The sequence below is a fragment of the Lytechinus pictus genome, chromosome 15, assembly GCF_037042905.1.
Source record: "Lytechinus pictus isolate F3 Inbred chromosome 15, Lp3.0, whole genome shotgun sequence".
NCBI classification, from domain to species: domain Eukaryota; kingdom Metazoa; phylum Echinodermata; class Echinoidea; order Temnopleuroida; family Toxopneustidae; genus Lytechinus; species Lytechinus pictus.
This window is the reverse complement of record NC_087259.1, coordinates 16,295,776-16,319,321: the sequence shown is the minus strand read 5'-3', so window position 1 is coordinate 16,319,321 and position 23,546 is coordinate 16,295,776. Positions and strand designations below refer to the sequence as shown.

The window sequence follows — 23,546 nt, the reverse complement described above, 5'->3', positions numbered from 1 at the left end:
GCGCATACCGCTGACAGACACGGCCAAACCACAGACAAACAATGAAAATTTGATAATTATTGTTTCGATAAATTGGTTGCTTTGCGGCTAGACTCGGTGTCACCAAATTCAGAACATATCCTGACATGACCGATAGAGGGGGTCAAAATGAGTGATGTTTAGCATGTTTCGAAATTCAATGTGGATTTTTTTTTCTAATCTTGTAATTAACTGATCAGCATATGAATGAAATCATATACACAATTAAATTTGATGTATCGTATGTTATGTTATTGGTATTTTTTTATATACATTATGTAAACCCCCTGTCAATGGAACAGCTGTCTCATTTTTGTTTAGATTTATAGAAGTTGCTATTTCTCATGACAATATATTTTATATAGTAGTTGCGCTTTCTTGAAAACAATATAACCCGGGGATATACCCCCCCCCCATGTACCCTTTCCCTATCATCCCATTTAATGGCACATTCACACATACAAAACCTAATCCAGACCGTTAAAACTATTTGATTGGGTCTAATTGGGATTGCATTATTTTCAATGGCGTATATAGGTCCTGCAGTATGTCGGTCGGCTAAGAGTTGTTGTTTGTACAAGTGCACACCTATATAGATTCCAATATTGCGTATAGCATGTCCATTTATTTTAATTCAGGATTAAAGAGCTCAAGGGCATAGGTGTCGCGGCCGAACCCCAGACTTTCAATATATAGCCAGGCGCCTTAGACCACTCGGCCACGGCATCTACGTGTTAGTATGTCAATAAAAAGACAAAACAACACCGTTTGCTGAACTGTTAGTATGTCTGTCACATAAGGCTACAGCCACACCGGCGAAAACCGATAAAATATTACTGAGTTATTACCATTGCCGTACCGTCGCGTCGGTTCGGAATCCGATTTGGTGTGACTGCGTATTAATGCTACATTCACAAAAACGAAACCGACTCAAAACCGACCGATGGTAAAATACATTTGGTCGGTCTGGGACCCGTTTCATAAAGAGTTATTGTAACCTTGCCATTATGGCAGCTACCATGGTAACCTTGATTTTGATTGGCTGCTGAGCCTTTTGCCATGGTAGTTGCCATAATGGCAAAGTTACAACAGTTGTAACTCTTTATGAAACTGGCCCCTGGTGTTGGTTTCGCGGGTGAGACTTGGGCTTAGCTCACAGGAGTTCCGCTGTATTTCCTGGTGTGCTTGATCCCAGATCGGAACCATTTTACTTGGACCTAGATCCGGTATTTCAATAAAAAGACAAAACAACACCGTTTGCTGAACTCTAGAAGAGAAATCGGAAATCACACGCCATAGTATGACAGGCTAATAATGGCAACAATGCAATTATAGTTCAGCCACTTTATCAAACGGCGCACGGCTCATCATAACCATACAAACAACAAGCTTACCTGCCTGCCATCTTGTGGTAGTACTAATTAATAATATACAAACAGATGACTATGTGAGAGAACAGAAGACTCTTTCCAAATCCTTCCGTCGGAGAGTTGGAGTTTATTGCAATTTTTTTTGACATTTGAGATAAAACACAAGTGAACTTGCCATCTGGGATTTGACTTTTCATCGAACGTATCTCTAAAAGTTGTGTCTATTTATTTGGTAAGTACCAAGGGTATTTGCTTCCATTACGTATCCGTACTGGAAAGAACACAGTGACCCAAAGTGTGTGCCACAGTGTGTACAACACAATGTGAAATCACCGTCCCTCTGTAAACTTTGAGCATTTCAACAGTGTGTATCACATAACTCACATAGACAGTGTGAATAATATTTTCACAAAGTCCAGTATATAAACTCACGGTCATCACACGTACAGTGTGACACAGTGTTCATTCCAGCAGGGATAAACCCCAATATTGTCCATTTTAATGGATTGTGACGACCGATATTATTTCCTCGTAGAAACGTGTTTAAAATGATTTCTCGGATGATGAATGCGCACGTAAAATTATTATTCAACTTTGTGCTGCTTGCCTGTGACGTCAAAAGTTCAATTTTTTTAAAGAATTTGCAGCTCCGTTATATCCTGGTGGATTTTATTCAATCATTCACGATTTTTTTTTCTCCCATGTTTGGGTTTTATACTTAAAGCCATCTCAATATCGTCCCATGTACGGTTGAGTGATTAAGGATTTGCACATATTCATTAAACAAATGGTAAGAGTAATTCTCATGAAGGATGTTTGTTGTTGCCCATTCTTTAACAAAATATTCCTAAAATATGTGACCAATTAAGGATACCGTTGACCACAGGTATACAATGATAATAATGTATATTCCGAGTAAAACACCCTGGTAAAACGCGGTATGCCTGTTACTGGCAATTATTCCAGGTCATGGTCATCCTACAATGCTCATTCCATATTGTGATAGGATTATTATTGAATATGCTGATTTTTTTAATGCTTATTTCGAATAGAACGATTTCTACTCACGACTGGGCATTAGACCTACACACATAAATCGTAATATTAGGGATATTTAATATCCCTAATATTCAAGCAATTTATTAAGTTCATTAATTTTGTTTCTTTGATATAGTTCTGGTTATTTTGTTTTGTTATTTTGAATATCTCGTTTTATCTCTGTACAATAACAGTTGCAGGCCTATCCTTTTTTTTTTTATAATGAACCAAAAAACATAATAAATACTATCATTAAAGGGGTCATTCAACAATCTGGGGCCTCTGACACTAAGCTTTTATTTATAGCAATCATTGTAGAACATTTGTTATGATTGATTGCATTGACTACAATGTACAATCAATCATAAAAATCAAGCGTAGGCCTACGTTTAATCACTAACCTTTGTCTTACGGGACCCAGGTTATTTCCATGAAAACATGTTTAAACAATTGCTTAAAAATCAATCATTTACCTTCACTTCTGATCATGGGCGGAAATCTGTCCCCAAAGGTAGGGGGACCAGAGCCTGGACAATTTGACAAGCAAAAAAATCACCAAATATGTAAGGTGAAAGGTTTTCACCCAAAATGTAAGGCCATTTAGTTCAAAATACATGTATTATTTCGATTGTGAAGTGATGTATTTTTCTCCATCATAAAAGACCAAAAATAGTAGGGGGACATTTGATATTGTGTCCCCCCTACTTTTTTTAGTAGTGGGACACGTCCCCCTGATTTCCGCCCATGCTTCTGATGAAGTTCGTTATATTCCTCTTTATTTTACACGTTGATGTTAGTTGGATCATGAAGCTATTAATGGTTGGATGTTATACATTTTTCATTAAGATAATTAAAAGTGTATAGGAATATTATAATTGCTCTCTGTATTGTGCGCGCACAAGTCTTCTTTTTTGAGGGGGAGGGGGGTCACTTTCTCAAAGGAACATTTATGAACAGCATCGGTAAACCATGAATGTATAGAGTAGATAGGCATTTGCCTCCTCTAGAATTTTTACCCAAATAGGGTTATTAACTCAAAAATCGGTAGACAGTTGCCTCATCGAGAATCTAATAAGCGAAAAGGAAAGTTTTCTAGTCCCCCAAAATGGTAGATTTTTTGCCCGCAGGTTTCCGAGTTTATATGACATTTTTTGTGTACCCAGGCGTATGATGAGAATGTGACCACTTCTAAAATGATTTGTAACAACTCCAAAAATAAATCAAGCGTGACTTGATTTTTGATTAATCGATGCAATTACTTTTTTTATACAATATAAAATTGCATTTGACCTTAGATTTTATTACTTCATTGTAGTTTTAAGAAAACCACGTGTCTAGCTATTAAATGGTTTACAAATTATTCATCATTATTGACACTGCTTAAAATAGATCGAGGTATACCCCCACAAATGTGACTCATTCCCATACATCCACCTTTGATATTCTTGGTTTTCCTTCAAATATTTGTTTGATTTTAAAGTTATGACAAAGCTAGGTGATTCATTTTAAGCGGTATCGTATAGGAAGCAAGGGAGGAAATAATAGAACGAACTTAACTTCCAAACTTCCACAGTGACCTATCGAAAGGAATAAGCGTTATACAAGGAAGAAGTAACATCATGACGTCATACGTAAGAATCTTTCCAAATTGTTACAGAAAATCTTCTTTTAATGGGAGTTATATTTGTCGTGGTGGGAAACGGGAATGGTAGTAGTGTTTATGTAAATTTTACCACTTCAATATTTGGGGGGTTTTAAGTGAGTTTACTTAGTCTATGATTTAGCGACCATTGGTCACATGTTTGTGAAAAGGTGTACATCGAGCTGCAAAGGGATTTTCTCATTATTTCCAATAGATTTGAGGAGATTGACTGGGAGTGGGCTATTTTTGTGTTGTACTTTGTAATGGAAGTCCACTCTTATTTGTTTTATCTGCAAAGCGGAAGATGCATGTTCCATTGTTTAAATGGGTTTATTCTAATGTTCATTTTAAATATCCGTATTATTAATGGCTTGACCATCCCCTCTGATAATCAAGATTAAACTTAAATAAGCGTTTGGTATTCTTTATCCTATAAAATAATGATATCACCTCACTGCCAAAAGTACAAAAGGTAACAGCACTTAATTAATATGTTTGCTTAACACTTTTCCAAGTAAGTGCCAGTTATTTTTTCCGTGAAAGCTCGGTAAAGTTCAAAAAGTCATTGATAATCCTTGTTCGAGTGTACATGTAAAACTATGTGTGTGGAATTGTCAGTTAATAATGATATATCCTCAAGATGGGCTATTTGCTCCAAATAATAACAATCCTCTGAAAAATTATAAACAAGTATGATTTTTAGCAGAAAGACAAAATATTTTGAATAGGGGCGTGACATAATTATCACATAATGTCTTTATCACAATGAAGTTCAAACAAATATATTTTAATATTCTAATATAGTTGAAAATAAACGGTTCCATGACATTTGCTACAGCGCCATTTGCCCCGCTCTAGATTCCATACACTATAGTCGAATGACCAACTTCAACCCTGAGTTTAACTCTATACCCTATCGTAAACCTATTATTAAACCATATTGCAACCCTAAAGGGATGGTCGGGCTGAAAATATGTATATCTAAATAAATAGAGTAAAATTCACAAAGCAAAATGCCGAAAAATTCATCAAAATCGGATGTGAAAACAGTTATATGCACGACGTCATGAATATTCGTTAGGTGGGCTGATGATGTCACATCCCCACTTTCCCTTTTCTTATGTTATTACATGAAATCATAAAGGTTTCATTTTTTCTTTAATACATGTGTAAATGATGTATCTCCATTACGATGAAATAAGTTGCGGCAGTAAATAACTAATGCACTTAATCAGTAATGTTGTCAATCCAATTGTTTTAGTTCTTGGTAGAAATTTTTTGAATGAACCTAATTTCATATAATAAAATACAAAAGAACAAGTGGGGATATGACATCATCAGCCCACCTAATGAATATTCATAAAGACATGCCTAGAACTGTTTCACCGGAATAATGCAAATCTTTAAAATTCAATAACTTCGTTATTTGTTATCCAATTTTGATCAAATGTTCAGCATTAAGCTGTGTGAATTTTACTCTATTTATTAAGATATAAATATATCCAGCCTGGGCCTGAACCGTAACCCGACATTTTAGACGACATTGTTGCAGGAGCAAATGTCGTTTTACCCAATAGACTCCCCTTTTCTTTTCAAACCACCAATTCTATCAATTCTTTTAAACGAGGCTGCCAACAAGCCAATCATTGATTAAAACTTAAGCACTGTTCTGCCTATTCCTTATTTTGTATTATAATTTCATGTTTACTCTTTATCTTATAATTTTTGTGATATGTATAACTCAAATAATTTAAGTTCAGTTTCATTTGTTTTTGTGCATACTAATAGTTGATCATGTTCATGTTCTATATATATGTTTATACATGTGGATGACTCCGTTGTAAAGCAGTTTTTATAACTGAACCGGACTACCCGTCAAATTGTTTTATTTTTTAATTTTAATGTACTAAATAAAACATGGATAAATAAATAAATAAATAATTAAGAATATTCCAGTATAATTATACCGTAATTAATATAGTTCTACATAACATGGACAAATGATAGTATGAATAATGTCTGAACAAAAAACGGCATATGCTCTTATATATAATGTCTACAAATTGTAGACAATTGGAATTTCAATATATGCAATTGTATTTTACTTACTGATCAGAGACGAGAAGCTTTGGGCGAAATCATGACGACCTCGGCTGAATCGTATATGTGGTCAAGCGGGCTCACGACGACGGCGTCGACTTCGTCGTCGGACTCGGATACGGGATCGTTCGCCAATCAGCCGCTGATGTCCGGGGACGATTACTTGACTCATGAGGATGTGCGTGATCCGTGTCTGAATCAAGGAACCCAGCTTCGCGATGAGATACGGTGTAGCATCATACAGAAACGAATACAAAAGGGACTTGGCGGCATCAGGCTGGATTGGAAGAATAATGGACAAGAAACGGTAGGTAAAAGGGGTAGTTCACTCTGACAAAAAGTTTATTTCCAAAAATAGTAGGAAAAAAAAAAAAAAAAAAAATATTGCCGAAGGTTTGAGAAAAATCAATCGAAGGCTAAAAAAAGATATTAGAATTTTAATTACTTGATTTGTGACGTCATATGCGAGCAGCTTTCTTACGTATCGTATATGGTGAAAATCAATAAAATTTCATTTTCTCTGAAAATTGAAAATGGTTTTTACTGTACATAAAGTATATCAATAGACAAATCATTTCACACCCACTCCTAAAAAGAAAACAAAAATGAGTCATCACGAACCATCAAGAACGTGAAATTTATGCATTTTATATTACGTAACATATGGGGCAGCTGCTCGTTTATGACGTCACAAATCCCAAACTTAAAATTCTCATAACTTTCTTAATCCTTAATGGATCAGATATCTTGTATACGGATAGGCCTACTCGTATTTTCGTTGGGCTTATATCCGTAAAAAATGTCTGAATGGATTATGATAACTACGTACAATTTCATACATGTATTCTATATTTCTTTTATGTTAAATTCATAATCTTTTTTTACTTGTTCAACCTTTTCCCTGAATTTTCTACTTTTTCTTTTTTTTTCTTTCTTCTTCTTCTTCATTTTCTACTCTTCTCTTCTTCTTCTTCTTCTCCTACTCCTCATTCTCTTCCTTTTACTTCTTTGTCTTCTTCTCCTTTTACTTCTTATTCTGCTGCTCCTGTGGTTGTAAAATTATCTCAGCTTTCAAAAGAAGAAGATGACAAACGAAGACAGCGCCGAGAAAGAAACAGGGTTGCTGCTTCGAAATGCAGAGAGAGGAGGAGAGAAAGAACATTTGTCTTGGTCGAGGTGCGTCAAATCAATTTTCACTTGGTCTACAACCAGTTGGTCTAAAGTTCAGATAGTCTAATACCACATAGGCTAAACTCATTTGGTCTACTATCAATCTGGCTCATTTGCGGCTTAATCTACACTATACTTAATCTAATACGAACTTAGTCTAATTGTCATTTAGCCTGATGCATAGATGATATAATTTCAACCTTGTCTTCTGATTATTTTTCGTTTTAACAAAGAAAAAAATGATCCATCTTATCATATAGACTGAATAGTATTAGACCAAGTGGATATTAGACGAAATGGCTATAGCCTTTCATAGCCTTACTTGATATAAGACAAATTGGCTAAATGGAGATTGGACTAATAGGGAGGCGCGATAGCTCAGTCGGTAGAGCGGTGGATTCGTATTCCGGTGACCCGGGTTCGATTCCCACTTGGTGCGCTAGTGCCCTTTGGTAAGGCATTAATCCTCATTACCAGGTCCTTCGGAGAGGACCTTAAGCCGTCGGTCCTCTGGTTGCTTGCTTACAAGCATTCATGCTTTCTTAGCAATCAGGTAAAAAATCCCCACCATTCACCAATCACCAAAAAAAAATTAGAACAAGAGATTATAGTCGACGATCTTCTTGTAGACGAACTGGGATTAGACCAAAGGGAAACTAGACAAAACGGGTGTGGACCAAATGGCAATTTGTCAAAATCAATTACATTACTATTTTGCTCGTGTAACGGTTTACCGTCTTCTTTCTATGATTAAGAAAAATATAAAACGGGAAAGAGCAAAGAGCAGAAAACTTGTGTAAGCAGTTTGCCTTTAAAATGTGTACTCTTTATTCATAAAAAATAGTCATAAAATATGAAAATCTTTCACGAAGAGCGAATAAAATATAACGCAATAAATTACTAGAATGGGGTACTGATAAAGTCCGTATTGCTCCTGAAGTCTAAGAAATAAGCACTCTAAAAATCAAATGCAATTCTGTCGACTGGACTTAAAATTTCGCTACGAAAGTCTTCATTCTCCCGTCTGGATAATTCGTCAGATCGCCCGTGACGGGAAATCGAAAGCATGCAGTCACTATTGGTGTTTCATATTCTGCCCACAAATCCATTATTATTTTGTCCTTTATTTAAATAATGATCATAGTGGAATTATTTCACGTATTATTCGGTATGCCTTTGCAAAACATTGTCATTTCATTCTATAGAAAATGTCTCGTTTTTACAGGAAACTGAACACTTGGAGAGCAACAAGCAGGATCTATTGGACGAGATCGATCAACTCGAAGAGCAGAAAGCAAAACTTGTCGCCATCCTCACCGAGCACGATCACAGTGGACAGTGCCAGAGACACGCACATGTCGTCGAAGAACTCCACATCGATCCCTGATGTCGTCTACGATATCATTGTCGGGTTGTTTGAACTTTTAACTGTGGTCGTCTTATGAGAATAAGGGACACTGAACACAACGACGATAATGAACGATGACGATTCTGACTGAACTGAAACCGTTGACGATCACTGAGGCTGTTCAAATTTTGGATTTTCGTAATAGAGATAGTTCCATGTTTTCATGATCGTAGACATGGTCATGATGGTAGAATTACGGGAAGGAAGGATGTTTGGGCATTCAGGCAGGTGCTGATCATGATCTTGACTGTGTCCACATGTAAGGAGAGATGCTCTAATGTTTTCAGAGTTTGCATGTTTGGAAAGCATGGTGCTTGACAAATTCTATCAAAGCAGATATTTCGCTCAAAAATCTTATTAACACGATAGGAAAAAAAAGCATTTAACCCATTATATTGAATATCATGATGACGTATGCACTGGACTGCCTGGTAATTTCTGTATATATTTATATTTCCTTTCCTTGCCAGGAATCATGCCATTCTTTGTATCTCGTGGCAAAAGGCGCTTTAGAAATATCAAGAACTGTATTGTTATCAAACTGAAAATGAAATAGAATATATACATGTTAGGAATGTTACGGTTGCTAGATGATAATAAAGATTGAAGTAGGTCATTAAAATACGTGCAACATTTTGTTGCCTTAGTGTATACTTATACATAATTTGATATGCAAATACCACCAAATAGTGGTTAACTTAAAACAAAATTGATGTTTATTTATGAAATCAACCAAAAACCGCCTTAGCTTTGAACTGTAAACGTGGTATGCGTACTAGATATTTCAAAATATTGAGATTTTCAATCGTTTTTATCATAGAGTTTTATCAAAGGAAAAGAATATATTATGTATATTTATAATTAATTGCTTTTGAATGGAGTACTATTATATTAAATGAATTTTCAACAAATCTGTTAGGGTAGTTCCTGTTATGTTTTTGAGAGACCGTGGAAAAGGGGGAAAGTCACCTTAATAGTCTCCATCGGCCGCTTGGTCCACTTTCCGTTTGGTATTATCCCACTCGGTCTAATCCTGAACCATTTGGTCTAATTGGAATTTTGAAACCGAGCACACTCTAAAAGATATTGGGTGAAAGTGCTCCATGAGGGTAATTATGCGTCCAACCAACATTGGGCATTTGTTTTGGGCATTTTTATTTATCCAGTGTGATGAAAATTTTGCCCATTCTAAAGTAATTTCTGATTATTTTTTAACCTTACTGGACAATGTGCCTCCCCCATTGGGTAAAATACTGCCCCAAATTAGTTGTACACATAATGACCCTCGTGGTGGTAAACATTTTACCCAATATTTTTTTTACAGTGCAGGGTCCCGTTACACAAAGGTTAGCGATTAATCGTACTCTTGGTTTCCACGATTGATTGTAGTCAATGCAATCAATCGTATATAGACAAATGTTCTACGATTGATTGCTAAGCTTTGTGTTACGGTCAAAATAAATGATTTTACTTTGGTTACTATATTTTATTATGTCTTGAAGTTGTAAATCGCTTAGATACTTTATTGTATTACGCACTATATCAAAAAGCCCCTTATTATTATCATTCTTCTTATTATTATTATTATTATCATTATTATTAATTAATTAATTATTATTTATTATTATTATTATTATTATTATTATCATTATTATTATTATTACTATTATTACTATTATATTTGAAACATTCTGAGTAATAATCGTCATGCATTTTATAGCTCTTACAAAGAAAATTTATCTTACACTGATATATATATTGTCCTCACTTTCATAAGGACACCAAATCAACAATAACCTGGGGCCTGTTGCATAAAACGTTTGTCATAAAAAAATAAGGTATACAAAAGTGTGCCATTGGCGCGGTCGACCTGCAATGTACACAGCAAACAATACACCATATTTACTGCCGATTCGTCTATTGCCAACCCGTCCACTAATCACATGGTCTACCTTCATTTAGTCTGATGCCATTCCGTATATCAACATTTCCAACCGTTTGGTCCAATAATCACTTCGTCTAATCACCAGTTCATCTATGACCATTTCGTCTACTAGCCAGTTGGTCTAATGTCCATTTTCTTTTTATTCATTTCGCCCAATTAACACATATCCAATTAAACCAAATGGTATATGGACGAAACGTCTAGTGGACCAACTGGTTATTAGACGAAATGATGAGTGGACGAAATGGCGATTAGACCATGTGGATAGTGGAAGAACTGATGGTAGACCAAATAGTCGACGAGCCATTAGACCTATTGGAAATAAACCTTTATGAGTATCGTAATGATCATATCTGGGCTAAAATGAGGCTTCCAATACAGTCCCTTTGTCCCTTTATCAGGTCGTGTTTTTGTAAAATGGTTCCAGCTGTTAAATGATCAGGGACCCGTTTCATAAAACTTGTTATAATAACAAATTTGCAATAGCATTTTAAAGCTACTGAAAATCCTTCAATATGATTGGCTGATATTAACTTTGTTATGTAAATAAGTGTATTTGTTATTATAACAAGTCTTTATGAAACTACGGTACACAGAGGTGTCAGAAGTATCCATATCCTTGTCAAATCATGAAGTTTCTTTACGTAATAATGAGTAGATCATTAAGTCATTAGCTCCCTGGTTTCACTCCGTTTCCTATTTACGAGCTGCAGGATGACCATGACGACTTAAACCGCTAATGAACGAAGGGCAGGAGGACATTGGAAACTAGAGACATTCATAACGCCGCTTCACTGCATGGTAACTGTCAATATTTCCTACAAATTAGAAACGAACTCAGTACATCCTAAACATGGTGGTTGTAAAGAGCCAACAGTTTTGAGGGGTCAGATATGAAATGGCGGATGGAGCAAACAGTAAAACAACAACAATAACAAAAAGATGCGAGCGAAGCTTGCGCGTGTTGTCTTTTTTAATGCAAAAAAAAATCCTGATAGATTTTGACACAATCTCCAGAAAATAATACAATATTTCACTCTTTCCCTTTCCTTTTTTTTTTTTTTTTTTTTTTTTTGGGGGGGGGGTCGTGAATCTTTTTTACCATGGCCCCAAGCCCCCATCTGTGGGGCAATGCACGTATAGACCAGCACAACTCTCGAGACAGGGGCGGTATGGTACTAAATAAGGTACTAACTAATAAAAAACAAAGAGGGGGTCAAGAGGAGAAAGAAGGAAGCAGATTCATATAATTCAAACAATAATTAGAATATTACTTTTCTTAAAATATGTACTTTATTTGAATTGTAATGTATTTCACAATTATGCAACATTGTGAATGTGTATTCAATAACCCGTAGGTTTGAGTTGGGACCTCATATGTAATATTCTGGAATGTATACTTCATAAATTGCCCATATATTATGTGCCCAACTTCGATTTCATGTGGGGCAAATGGGCCCGACTATCACGTTTCATGCTATCAGCATGTCTAATTCGTTCTTGTCTACCTAAGAGGTAAGGGTCCATTGTGAATGTAAGTTCAGAACATGATGTTATAAAGCTTTGACACAAATGTATCGTTTTTATTTTAAAAATCTAAGTTATGGGGGGTTGGGGCACTATATCACACATCCATTATTTCTGGTACTGTATACATGACTTGTGTGAATGACGTTTGAAAAGTTGATGAACGCAAACAAATGGTTAGTTGAATTGGACATAAGTACATCCACGGGGCATCACTCATCCTCGCACCTTGACGCGTTACTTGTAGTACCATTTTAATAAGACTTCAACAGTCGTTTCCTCATTTATTGAAAGGCCAGGTCAACGTGTTCTCTGAATTTGGCAGCCACGTGAAAGTGTAATTTACTTATTTGTTTGTTTTGTTGACAGAGGAATATTTGATTCCCAAATCAAATGCAGCTTATAACATGCATTCCACGCAAGAGCTTTCCTAGATAGGAAGTCTTTTCTTGAGTCGCATAATCACTTCTTTAACATGTTTAAGCTTGGCCCTTTCCCTTGTCAGTATTGATGCATGAATGAAGATAGTTGTAGTCGTTCAGAGTCGAAATAATAGAAATTGAAATACCATCTACTAGCCACTCTAGCTGAATGAGAGACGTCCCCGCGCGCCGTGTGCTATCTTGCTTAGATAACTAAAAAAACGAGAAAGCAGTATAACTTCTACCTCACTACACTGAATGAAACACTTAGCGCTCCCGCCTATCGCCATCATTTTGGGCATACTGTCAGATTCGGGGAGCGTTTCATGAAAGGAGTTGTCGGACGTTTTCATCTGACAAGTCCTGTTTTAACCGACAGTTGCCATAGGAACTGTACTTCTCAGCCAGTCAAATATAGGAAAGTTGTCAGATCTGACAACTTGTCAGATAAAAAGGTTGATGAAATGCTCCCATGTTTTCTAATGGCCGTGTGACTGTATGCTCTTACAAGTCAGTGCAAGCAATTGTCTTCCGCCGAGAATCATGAGAGTGGCGATGCAAAACCATTGACTCTTTTCTTTTCTGCATTAGCACAATTAACTATCATATTTTGTTTTAGATAAACGCATAATAAGAACCCGATATTAGATGAATGGTTAACTGGACACTGGTCTGATAATAGATCAGTGATTGCCAAAACATGGGACTAAAACTCCTTTGCCAGTGTTCACAGAGCACTACCATTGCAACACCGAGCATAGTTTCAGCGTTAAAATCATGGTGTTATGTTTGGTGCTGGGTTTGTTGTTATACTCAAACACTATGGTGTATAACACCTGAGGATATGGTCCATGCACTCAGAATACATGCAGGTGTTGTCGTTTACACCGTGTTGCCCTAGTCCAGAATCTGTCCTGTTTACGAACAACCTATAAACCGTTTATATTTCATCTCATCACCTGCTGCAAACCGCTGCCGAGATGCTGAAAGTGGGCATGCGTGCATCTACTGTAGAAACGGCAATTCGGAAATAACGCCATCTCCGACTCAAAACGAGTCGGGATATCGCGCCATATTGAACATTCTGAAGAGAGAATTGAAAATAAACATGAAAATATAAATGTATTAGACACACCGTTGCGTCGATATAGATTTAGAAATTTTTCAATTTCCTAAGGGTTCTTTTTACGTTTTCATAACAGGTGTGCAATTAACAATAACTTGATTGAATCGCAAACCCAGACGAGATGTTGAGCCTTCCTCCTCTAGTCCTGCAAATGTGATTACTTAAAATAGAACCACATGATGAAAATAAAACAACAGACATCAACTGAGTTCTTCTTTCTTCAACAAATCTTGTGTCCCCCATAATCCACCAATTTGTTTCTCCTGTTTCGGCTGTAGTCATTCTAAACCACGCGAATAAAATGTGCAATACGCTGCAATTAGATTTACACATGGCTGTTTATATTCAATCGCTCGTCGCTTATGTCACTGCTGCTCCAGTCAGGTTTTACATTCAAAGCGCTGGAATAGAAAAGGGAAATTACGTATTTGTATTCCTTTTGGTATATTTTGCTTTCTCATTTTCGAACTCGCCACCAGCAGGTGTGATAAAAAGGTGGGTCTTTCCGTGTTCTATTTTAAGTGTCCCTGTAGTGTCTGGGGTATGTTGAATAAAAAAACAGGTATGAGACTCTTCAAACTAAAACGCACCTTGTGGAAGCACACCTGTCCCAAGGTGGAAACTATACCCCCCCCCCTCTGTCTGCTGAAAGTTATGCTCAGTTGTAACAGGGATATTGTTTTTCGTCTGGTGCTTTGCTAGTTGCCATTGGTTGTAAAAAGCGGTACAGTTTTACTCCCCTGTGTCACTTGCTTTGGAAATAAAACTTTCATAGCAAATCAGAGGATCAGAGGATAACTGAAGATAACCGCCATCACTCCGTCTGATGTCACAACCGATTGTGATGGTGACAAGGATACATAACTCTGCCTCTATCTCATGGCAAAGGTGAACTCTTAGAATAGTTTTGCAAAAAATGCCCAACTTTTTACCAACCCTGGGCAACATACTGTCCACACAGGCTATTGGTTAAAATCTGCCCGAATTGGGTAATAAAAACTAACAATTGGGTATTTTTTGCTCAATTGAATAATGATTGCCCAGAATATATATATTACACTGGGCAGTATGTTGCCCAACATTTTAAGTGTGTGGAGACGGATGTCCCTCTTTCTCTGGTTACATGTCAGGGGTACCTCTACTCTCGGTCTGGTAACATGGATACTTAACTTTGCTCTTCTGGGTGGTGATAGGGGTATACAATTCTAACCCTTTGTACGGTTACAGGGGTACAGAATTCTGCCCCGTAACTTTTTGGCAGGGGTGGACAAGGTCGCATCCCCTCTTTCTCTGGTTACTGGGGTACTTCTTAATTATGTCTGGTAACATGGGTAAAGAACTCTTCCCCTGACTGTCTGGTAACAGCGATACGACCCTCCCCCTATTCCAGATGATAGCTAAGGGTATACCTATGCTATCTTCCGACTACCAGAGGGACGTTGATTGATGTCATTCCCCTATGTCAGTATGTGGATTTCGCTATGGGGCGTCGTATACCCCAGGTGGGTGTTTCATAAAGCTGTTCGTAAAGTTACGAACAACTTTACGCACAACTGGAACCTGTTCTTAGGCGCTAAATCAGTTACATAGGGGTATCACATAGCACAAGAAAGGATCACCAGTCGTGCGTAAAGTCATTCGTATCTTACGAACAGCTTTATGAAACGGGCCCCAGGTGTGTGGTGGTAGGGTGTGCCCCGGTGACATCGATAGAAGAATAAGAAACAGAGGAAATTAACCTCTTTTGCAGCTATAGGCCCATTTATTTCATTGCATGTATGCTCAAACGCGACGTGGATAGTTCTGTCTGCATTTTCAGTTTCAGTTTAGTTTAGCTTATTTCACTTCCATTTTCTGATAATAAACATAACAAACATATATACATATGTATGAATGTACATAACAGAATAAGTGTCATAAGAATATTTCAATAATTAATTAACAAATTCGTAGGAAATAGTCGGAGTATATATAATTCTTTTTGTTCCAAACACATTTTGATAATTAGACAAATTATAGATTACAGTTAGCATGTGAAAATGAAAATGAGGGACTTATTAAAAAGCAAAGCTTGTAATGTTGCCATTGCCATTCTATTCCTGTGTGAAGTGTGCATGCGACTGTCACACCTACAAAACCAACTCCAAACCGACCGATGGTGGGACGATGGTATATGCCATTCGAAATAATTAACAGCCATGATCATAGCTTGATCGGTCTGGACTCGGTTTCGTTGGTGCGCGTGCTACTGTGTAAGATCAAGCCTTTTGGAGCCACCCCCCCCCCCCCATCCCCTCGCTCTCTTGCTCTGTCTATCTCCCCCTCCCCCCCCCTCACCCATGCTTTCAACACCATCCCGCCCCCTCCCACATTCTTTCTCCACCGGTTTTTTCAATTCTTGCTTGTTATTTCCATGTCGCACTTCCTTTCCCTGATTTTCCTATTGTCCATGGTATTTTAATGACACATACTTTTTTTTATTTGATTCATTTTCCCTTTCACTTAATTTCTTCTTTCCTTTCAGAATGGAAATCTTACAGCTTAATACAAACTAACAAATTAATCATTTTCATTTTCATACCATGCAATTATGTTTCTATTTTAATTGTCAATGTTTATTCCTCTTCTGTGTGATAATATCTAAAACCTTTTTTCAAAATCAAAATCGGTTAACTGAAGAATGACTTTCAAATTATAACGCATTGTGTATTCATTATCACCGTATCTAGTCTGATTACCGTATCCTGAAAGTGGGTAATGATTTGCACACCTGATGAGTATCCGCTCATCCCGTTTGACCCCATTTATAAGATCTCGGTACAAGTCTGGATTTTCTTGTAAGTCGGTTAAATGCCTCAGAGCAAGGAACTCTTCTTTCTTCGCTTGATAAGATGTCTACTATTGATTTGTCATCTCTATTAAAAGCCAAAGTTTATATCTAGACAATACCATTTAGTCTGATAAAACAGACAAGTTCATTCATTTAGTCATTCCTTTATCATATTCTTAAATCATTCATCTATGTGTACGCTGATCATTCTATGTTGAAGTGGCAGTACAACGTTGTATGCATTTTTTCCCTATTTCAGTGTTCATAAAGGCATGTAAGACACTCGCTATTATAAACTGAAAATGGGGAAAATAAAAGTGTAGATAATAATTCTAAAATTAAGAAATTTGAAGTTTAATCCTATTTTGAACATCTTCTTCAACTCTAATTTAGATTACGTTAGATTATAGACTGGAGTCGAATGGTGTTATGTATGTTTTTGTATCGAAAATCAATTACATTTTAAAGATATTCATCGGAAAAAACAACAGTCTGAACACTCTGATGGGTTATCAGGCGACCAATGCTATAGTTGTATTTTTTTCATACAGATACAAATATTTGCATTGTCGCAGAAAAATAAAATAGTAAGCTGTAAACGAATAAAATATTTCAAAAACGGAAAGTACATTACTGGGGAGCAGATCCCTGCGGAACGGATGGTAAAAAAATAAAAACGTTTTTCAAACATAAACCAATCGAATTGATAACAGTCATGAAGAAAAAATGTGTTTCTTCACGGCACGCATCTTCTCTCAACTACTAAGGTGTCTCAGACTTGAAAAACATGAAAAATGGTTTATATTTCAAAGCTACAAGGCGGGTGATATAGACGAATACCCAATGCAAATCTAGATTTTTGGATCAGAGATATGATCGTCTTCGGAAAAATCTGATATTGCTGGAGGGTTGCAGAAGGGTGGTTGATAGAGTTGTTATTCCTATCCGTGAGTCAAGGGTCTCATGCTTCCTGCAAATGAAGACAATATAAACAAAGTCATGTTCGACACCCTTGGGCTGGTATTAAAAAAAAATCATAGACACATTACCAATACCTTTAAGAGAAGTGAGGCATATTGGAAAAATCCGGATAAAGGTGCAGTTACCAGGTTACTCAAAGGGTGAATAATTGCCACCCCCCCCCCCCCCCCACACCCCTAATCCGGCCCCGTGGCTGAATGTAAAGATTATCATCTCCATTTACCGGTTTCAGTTTTCGCTCATTAATTATCAAATTTATTAATCTTTTTACGAATTTGTCGAGAAAACCTATTGTTTTGTGTGCTATTCACCATTGTATAGGTGTACTTACGTTTTGAAATGAATACTGTAGGCATGCATGTCCTTCGTAAAGTTAAGTAGAAAACACGCATGCGCTTTGCCATAGGAATTACATTACATCATTATCAAATTAATCTTATAGTCAATTTATTCTTTATTAATAAACACAAGCGGTCAAGGTGCCGGATTGAGGATGAAAAGATAATCGCAGTGATTAGATTTGATGTGTCCGTATTTGACTTACAAGGATTTTCTTGTTAAATTGATAGTCATTTCTGCTTCCCGCCCAACGTCGTCCAGGGGTAGGCAGTCATCCCCGGACTACGGTGTTATAAGTTTCGATCTTGATCTTTTGAACCAATTTTCAATTAATTGATCGAGGGCAACAGGATATTGTAAAAATAGATATCCGTGATACGAAATAGATTGGGGAACCGTCTCAAGGGGGGGGGGGTCAATAATTACTATTCATAATTACAAAAAAAGAGATAAGAGATAAAGAGTGGAGTGGGGTTTATAACCTTATGATTACTGGGTCATCTTCCGTTGCACGACTTTTTCCTTATTTTCTTAAGCAACACCCATGCCACCCATTCTGTATTACTTCCAATTTCCCGGCCCAAGCACCAACAATTTTTAGTTGTTATTTGTGTTGCTGTGGAAACACTTTCCCAAAATGTACGTCAAGTCTAAGCCAATGTTTCTTCCCTCGTTTTTTTTATCAAGCCCTCTTACCAGACCCTGTCGTGCCAAGGGGGTGGCGCTACAAAGGGGGTAGGGGTAGCCACCCTCTGATTTTTAAGTAGTGAAAAAAAGACAAATGTGGAGATAATAATAAAATGTGATAATGGAAATAAATTATGAAAAAAGGCGTACAATGAGAAGAGGATCTGGGCCCCGTTGCATAAAAGTTACCATTATGGTAACTTTGCCATCCAATAGTAACTTGCATGGAATCTTGATTTTGATTGACTGTTGATCATTACCATGGTAGTTACCATTGGATGGCAAAATTATGACGTCACCTTTTTTGGTCACCTATATCCCCCGTTAGAGGTGGGGGTTCCCCTAGACAGTGACTTGAAGCAATAGAGTGATCAGATATTGCAGTGGCATCGACCCCCCCCCCCGTTGTTTTTCTAACTAACTTGTGTGCGCACTCGTAATGACTCTGCTCCTATACGAGCCAAGGTTTCGTCATGATATCGTGTAGTGTTTATTATTAGAAGGAATGAAATCGGGAACGCCAAAAACTAAACTTAAGCCGGTAATAAGATAACCTGATTGTTATATCCTCCTCTTGGGTACATTCAAACTTTACAAAGCCCTCTTTTTCTCTATGTCAAAGTCTCTGGCGTGACCAATTCTGTGGTATGACTGTCACTCAAAATGTCAAAGTATCCATGACACCTCCCACGTCCATCCATCCATACTCTCCCTCTTGCCTTCTCCCCCCCCCCCCTTTCTCTTTCTCTCTCTCTCTCTCTTTCTTTCATTCCCATTCCACCTGTCCAACTATCTCCCACATTTTAAGACTAATCTTGGAATCATTGAGGAGCTTGAAGTATCATAGGATGAGTACTTAATAGTTTTGTGGTTTGTCTGATTGGCAATTGGTGCAACAGGAATGAAGCAAGGGGAAGGGATTCTATTTGTGGGAGGGGGTAAGTGATTGACTCGACATTTTGCAGAAAATTTTTAAAAAATCAAAAGTTTGATTAAAAATAAGAAACTTATTGAAAATAAGTCACTTACCTTTTAATATATATTTTGATAAATATTAATTATGTTTTTCACCAAAGTTAGTAAACAATAACTCGTATACATGTATGTAACTTTACAGCTGACCAACCGGACATTTTGCGATGTGTGACCCGCTGTCACTTTTATCATCATTATCTATTCATTTCAATTTTGTTTTTTACCAATTTACAGCCATCTACGAATCTCACTTGCTCATTTTGAAGCGGAAGATTCAGATATTAACTCTTATGAATATCATAGAACAATGTACAAAATGAAAGAGAGTAAGAGACAGAATCACTTCAAATTTGGGGATTTTGAAAAGGCTTTTGGATAGCGTTCACCGAGGAAGCCCTTGAACTACCCTATGAATGTATAGAATTAACTTATGCACTGTAAAAAATATTGGGTACAATTTTTAACCAGCACGAGGGTAATTATGTGTCCAACCAATTTGGGGCAGTATTTTACCCAATGCGGGAAGCATATTGCCCAGTAAGGTTAAAAAATAAGCATTACTTTAGAATGGGAAAAATTTGCTTCACACTGGATAAATAAAAATACCCAAGAAAAATATCAAGTGTTGGTTGGACACATAATTACCCTCATGGAGCATTTACCCAATATTTTTGTAGAGTGTAGCAGATCTCATAGTCAGCGGCGTAACAGGGGTCGGTGGCCAGGGGGGGCAAGAGCCAAAAATTTCCCTATCATATCATGGTATGAACAGGCGTAATGGTGTTATGGGGCGACTATTTTGAGAAGGCCAGATATTGCGTATCGGGCAGAATTTATCTTTAAAAAAAGTTGCGAGCGAGCGAGCGAAGCGAGCGAGCAAAATTTTTGACCTTTTTAATACAAAAATCAAATTTTGTGATAAATTTTGACATAATAGCCAGAAAATAATATATTTCACTCTTCTCTCTTTAGATTCCTTTTCTGTGGTCTGTACGCCACTGTGAACAGGATTCTTTGTGGCAGTATCGTGAAGAGTAAAAAAAGAAAAAAAAACAGGGGCGCAGTATAGCACATGTGCTAAAAAGCTGCTTTATATAAGTCCCGAGCGAGCGAAGCGAGCGAGAAAAAATCACCTTTTCATGAGAATCTAACTTTGAGCTATTTTTTTTACATTATATTCAGTAAATAAAATCATATCCTATACACTTTTCCTTTGCTTTTCTTTCCTCCTTTTTTGTTCTTGTTTGTAGAACTTTTTGGGGCCATGGCCCAACCCTTCCATACGCGGCAGTGCTGTGCGGTTGGGGTCCGGGGCAGAGCCCCCGGAACTTTTTGATATCAAAGCCATTTAAACCTCGCAGATTGCCGCTATTTTAATCAAATCGCAGGCATATACAGAATATAGCTTTTACACAACACATTTATTCAACCCAGTTGCGTAATGAACCAAATATTTTGAGGGGGCAAAAACATAGCAATGTGGGAAAAATTTGTAAAAAAGTCGCCAGCGTGCAAAGCGAGCTGGAAAAAAAATTGCCTATTAAAATTAAATTCTAATTATGTGATAGATTTTTCCATTATATAAAGCAAATAACACATTTTATTGTTTCCATTCATTTCATTATACGTTGTCTCCTATAATTTATTTTATTTTCTCTTGGGTGTGGAACCAAGACCCCCCCCCCCCCATCTGTATGCCAGTGATTGAACGTGATTGAACGGGGGCGTTATAGAGTCATTTGAAGGTTATAAATGAAGAGCCCCTGCTGCGTGGGGTCTGGGGCAAAGCCCCGGTAGCTTATTTGCATAAAATTTAGCAAGCTTATAGCACAATGTTGTATGCAGTCCATCTTTCTTCCCGCTTTTTAATTTCAATCATCGGCAGCCAGGTCGTGTTATTATTATTTTTTTCTTGTCCCTTTTCTTTTGTTTTCCAATTTAGCTTTTGACTAATTACTCTCTACCTTCGTTTCCCGCTATTGTTTGCCATTTTGTCATCTTTTAATTTATTTCCCACCGTGCTATTGCATTACATAGGCCTATTTCGGAATGATTTGTTCTTTCTCAAATGTTCTTCTTTCGTACAATTTCCAGCTTTCCTTCCTTTTCCATTAAAAAAAAAGTTTTTTCTTCGTTTTCTTTTCACTTTCCCTTTCTTTCTCCCTCCTTTTTTTCTTTTTCCCGTTTTTCTTTTATTTTCCCGGTGAAATCCGCCAGGGGGGGCAACTTGCCCCCCCCCCCTGCCCCCCGCCTGTTACGCCACTGCTCATAGTATTCAAGGTTCACTTTTAAAAGGAAAATGAAGACGAGTGTTCAGCAAGGATACGTGATGTCTGCGCTGATCTTTATAACAACTATCGAATGCGTACTAACTACTGAAAACCATCCAGAGTCATAAGATGGACCCTCATTTCTTCGTAAGAAGACTTCGGTTTGGCTGATGATTCGGCTCTCACCCTCCCCCCCCCCCCCACACACACACACACACCCACGCACACACACCCCACGCACACACGTACACCCTCCTCACCCACATAAGAGAAGACGACCCACCTGATTTCCTTTGCCAAACGAATTGGCCTTTAAATAAACCAGGGCCCCGTAACACAAAGATTAGCGTTTGATCACTAATTTGAAAGTACAATTCTGATTGGTTCCTAGTCAGTCTCCTAAGCAAAATGCGCATGCAACGGTGATCTTGATAGGTCATTTCTTTTAGCGATCAATCGCTAACCTTTGTGTTACGGAGCCCAGAATTAAAGACACTCAACACCCCGAACCCATCGTATGGAACTGACCTTTCAACAACTTAGCTGGACAGTATTGTGGTGCCTATAATGTCATCAAGAACCGAATTTGTTTGACATTAAAGGCGTGCAAGCTAAATATTGGAGAAAAGAATAAATATAATTATAACGACCCATGAAATGTGCATATTTCACCAGCCCCTGAGCCCCCTACCCTGTACGTGCATGCGCAGTCGAATCGTCTTTTGGGCATTTTTTTCTTTTGGGGGAGTTTTTGTGATGTTAGCAATTAAATAATAAAATGCATTTTTTTCCTGAAATATATTCCATATTCCATGTTCCTCTTCTGTTTGCGGCTGTTAAAGAGGGCCAATACTATAGTACTTGACAGAATTTGATAATAAATATGAAAGACGCGTGGATGATGAGAAGGTACAACTCTATTGACATATAATGACCCCCCGCGGAGGCTCTATCAGAAGCAGTCAAAGCTGAAAAGTGTTTGAAATTGAACAGCCAAATGACAGGGAAATGAGATTTAAAAAAATAAAAACAATAAGAGTGGTGACTCGTTCATCATTAATTCTTTCTGAGAATTCTCAGGAAATTTTTTGCACAGGAAACAGCAGGGACGACCACCCCTCCGATGAGTTGTCAACTGCGGAGTTAGAGAAAATAGAACAGAAGATAAGAAAATAGGGGAGAAAGAGACCCAAGAGAAAAGGAAAAAATAAAGAGAGCGGTATATCTCTCTCTTGTCCTTGTAAGCCAGTTGATATGTTTTTCAGGACGTCTTGCCCCACATCCCTATATACCCTGGCGCCATATCAAACATGAGCAGCGCTATAAACAGACCAGTGACGCCCCCCCCCCCCATAGTGTTTTTACAAGTTATGGGAGAGAAGAGAATATAGAAAAGCCATAGTAGAGAGAGAAGGCAGATAAAGTTAGGAATAGATAATAGTTTGTTAGTGAAACTACTATCAATCCTACTATCTGTTTTCTTTTTATTTATTTATTTTTTTAATAAAGAAGAATTACTCATCTTTTAGTCACCCTAGGGTGTAAGTACGACGGAGCCGTCTCGAACGGTTGAAGACTGAGATAACAAGATACACAACTGAAGAACAAAGAAGGTGATGATCTGTGGCGTAATGAGTAAAACAAAATGAAAACATGTGGAGCACAACGTGGCAAACGTTGGATTTCTATATAGGCACG

The 23,546-nt window shown here is 37.4% G+C and overlaps 1 protein-coding gene across 1 annotated transcript; it reads left to right on the top strand.

The window, feature by feature from the left end:
• The first annotated feature begins 1,173 nt into the window (after nucleotides 1–1,173).
• On the top strand, nucleotides 1,174–10,228 carry LOC129278407 (cyclic AMP-dependent transcription factor ATF-3-like). The gene is made up of 5 exons (XM_054914586.2): nucleotides 1,174–1,620; nucleotides 6,185–6,475; nucleotides 7,237–7,344; nucleotides 8,564–9,815; nucleotides 10,071–10,228. Exons 2-4 carry the CDS (start codon nucleotides 6,209–6,211, stop codon nucleotides 8,723–8,725), a joined length of 537 nt encoding a protein of 178 aa, XP_054770561.2. The 5' UTR covers nucleotides 1,174–1,620; nucleotides 6,185–6,208; the 3' UTR covers nucleotides 8,726–9,815; nucleotides 10,071–10,228.
• The last annotated feature ends 13,318 nt before the right edge of the window (nucleotides 10,229–23,546 follow it).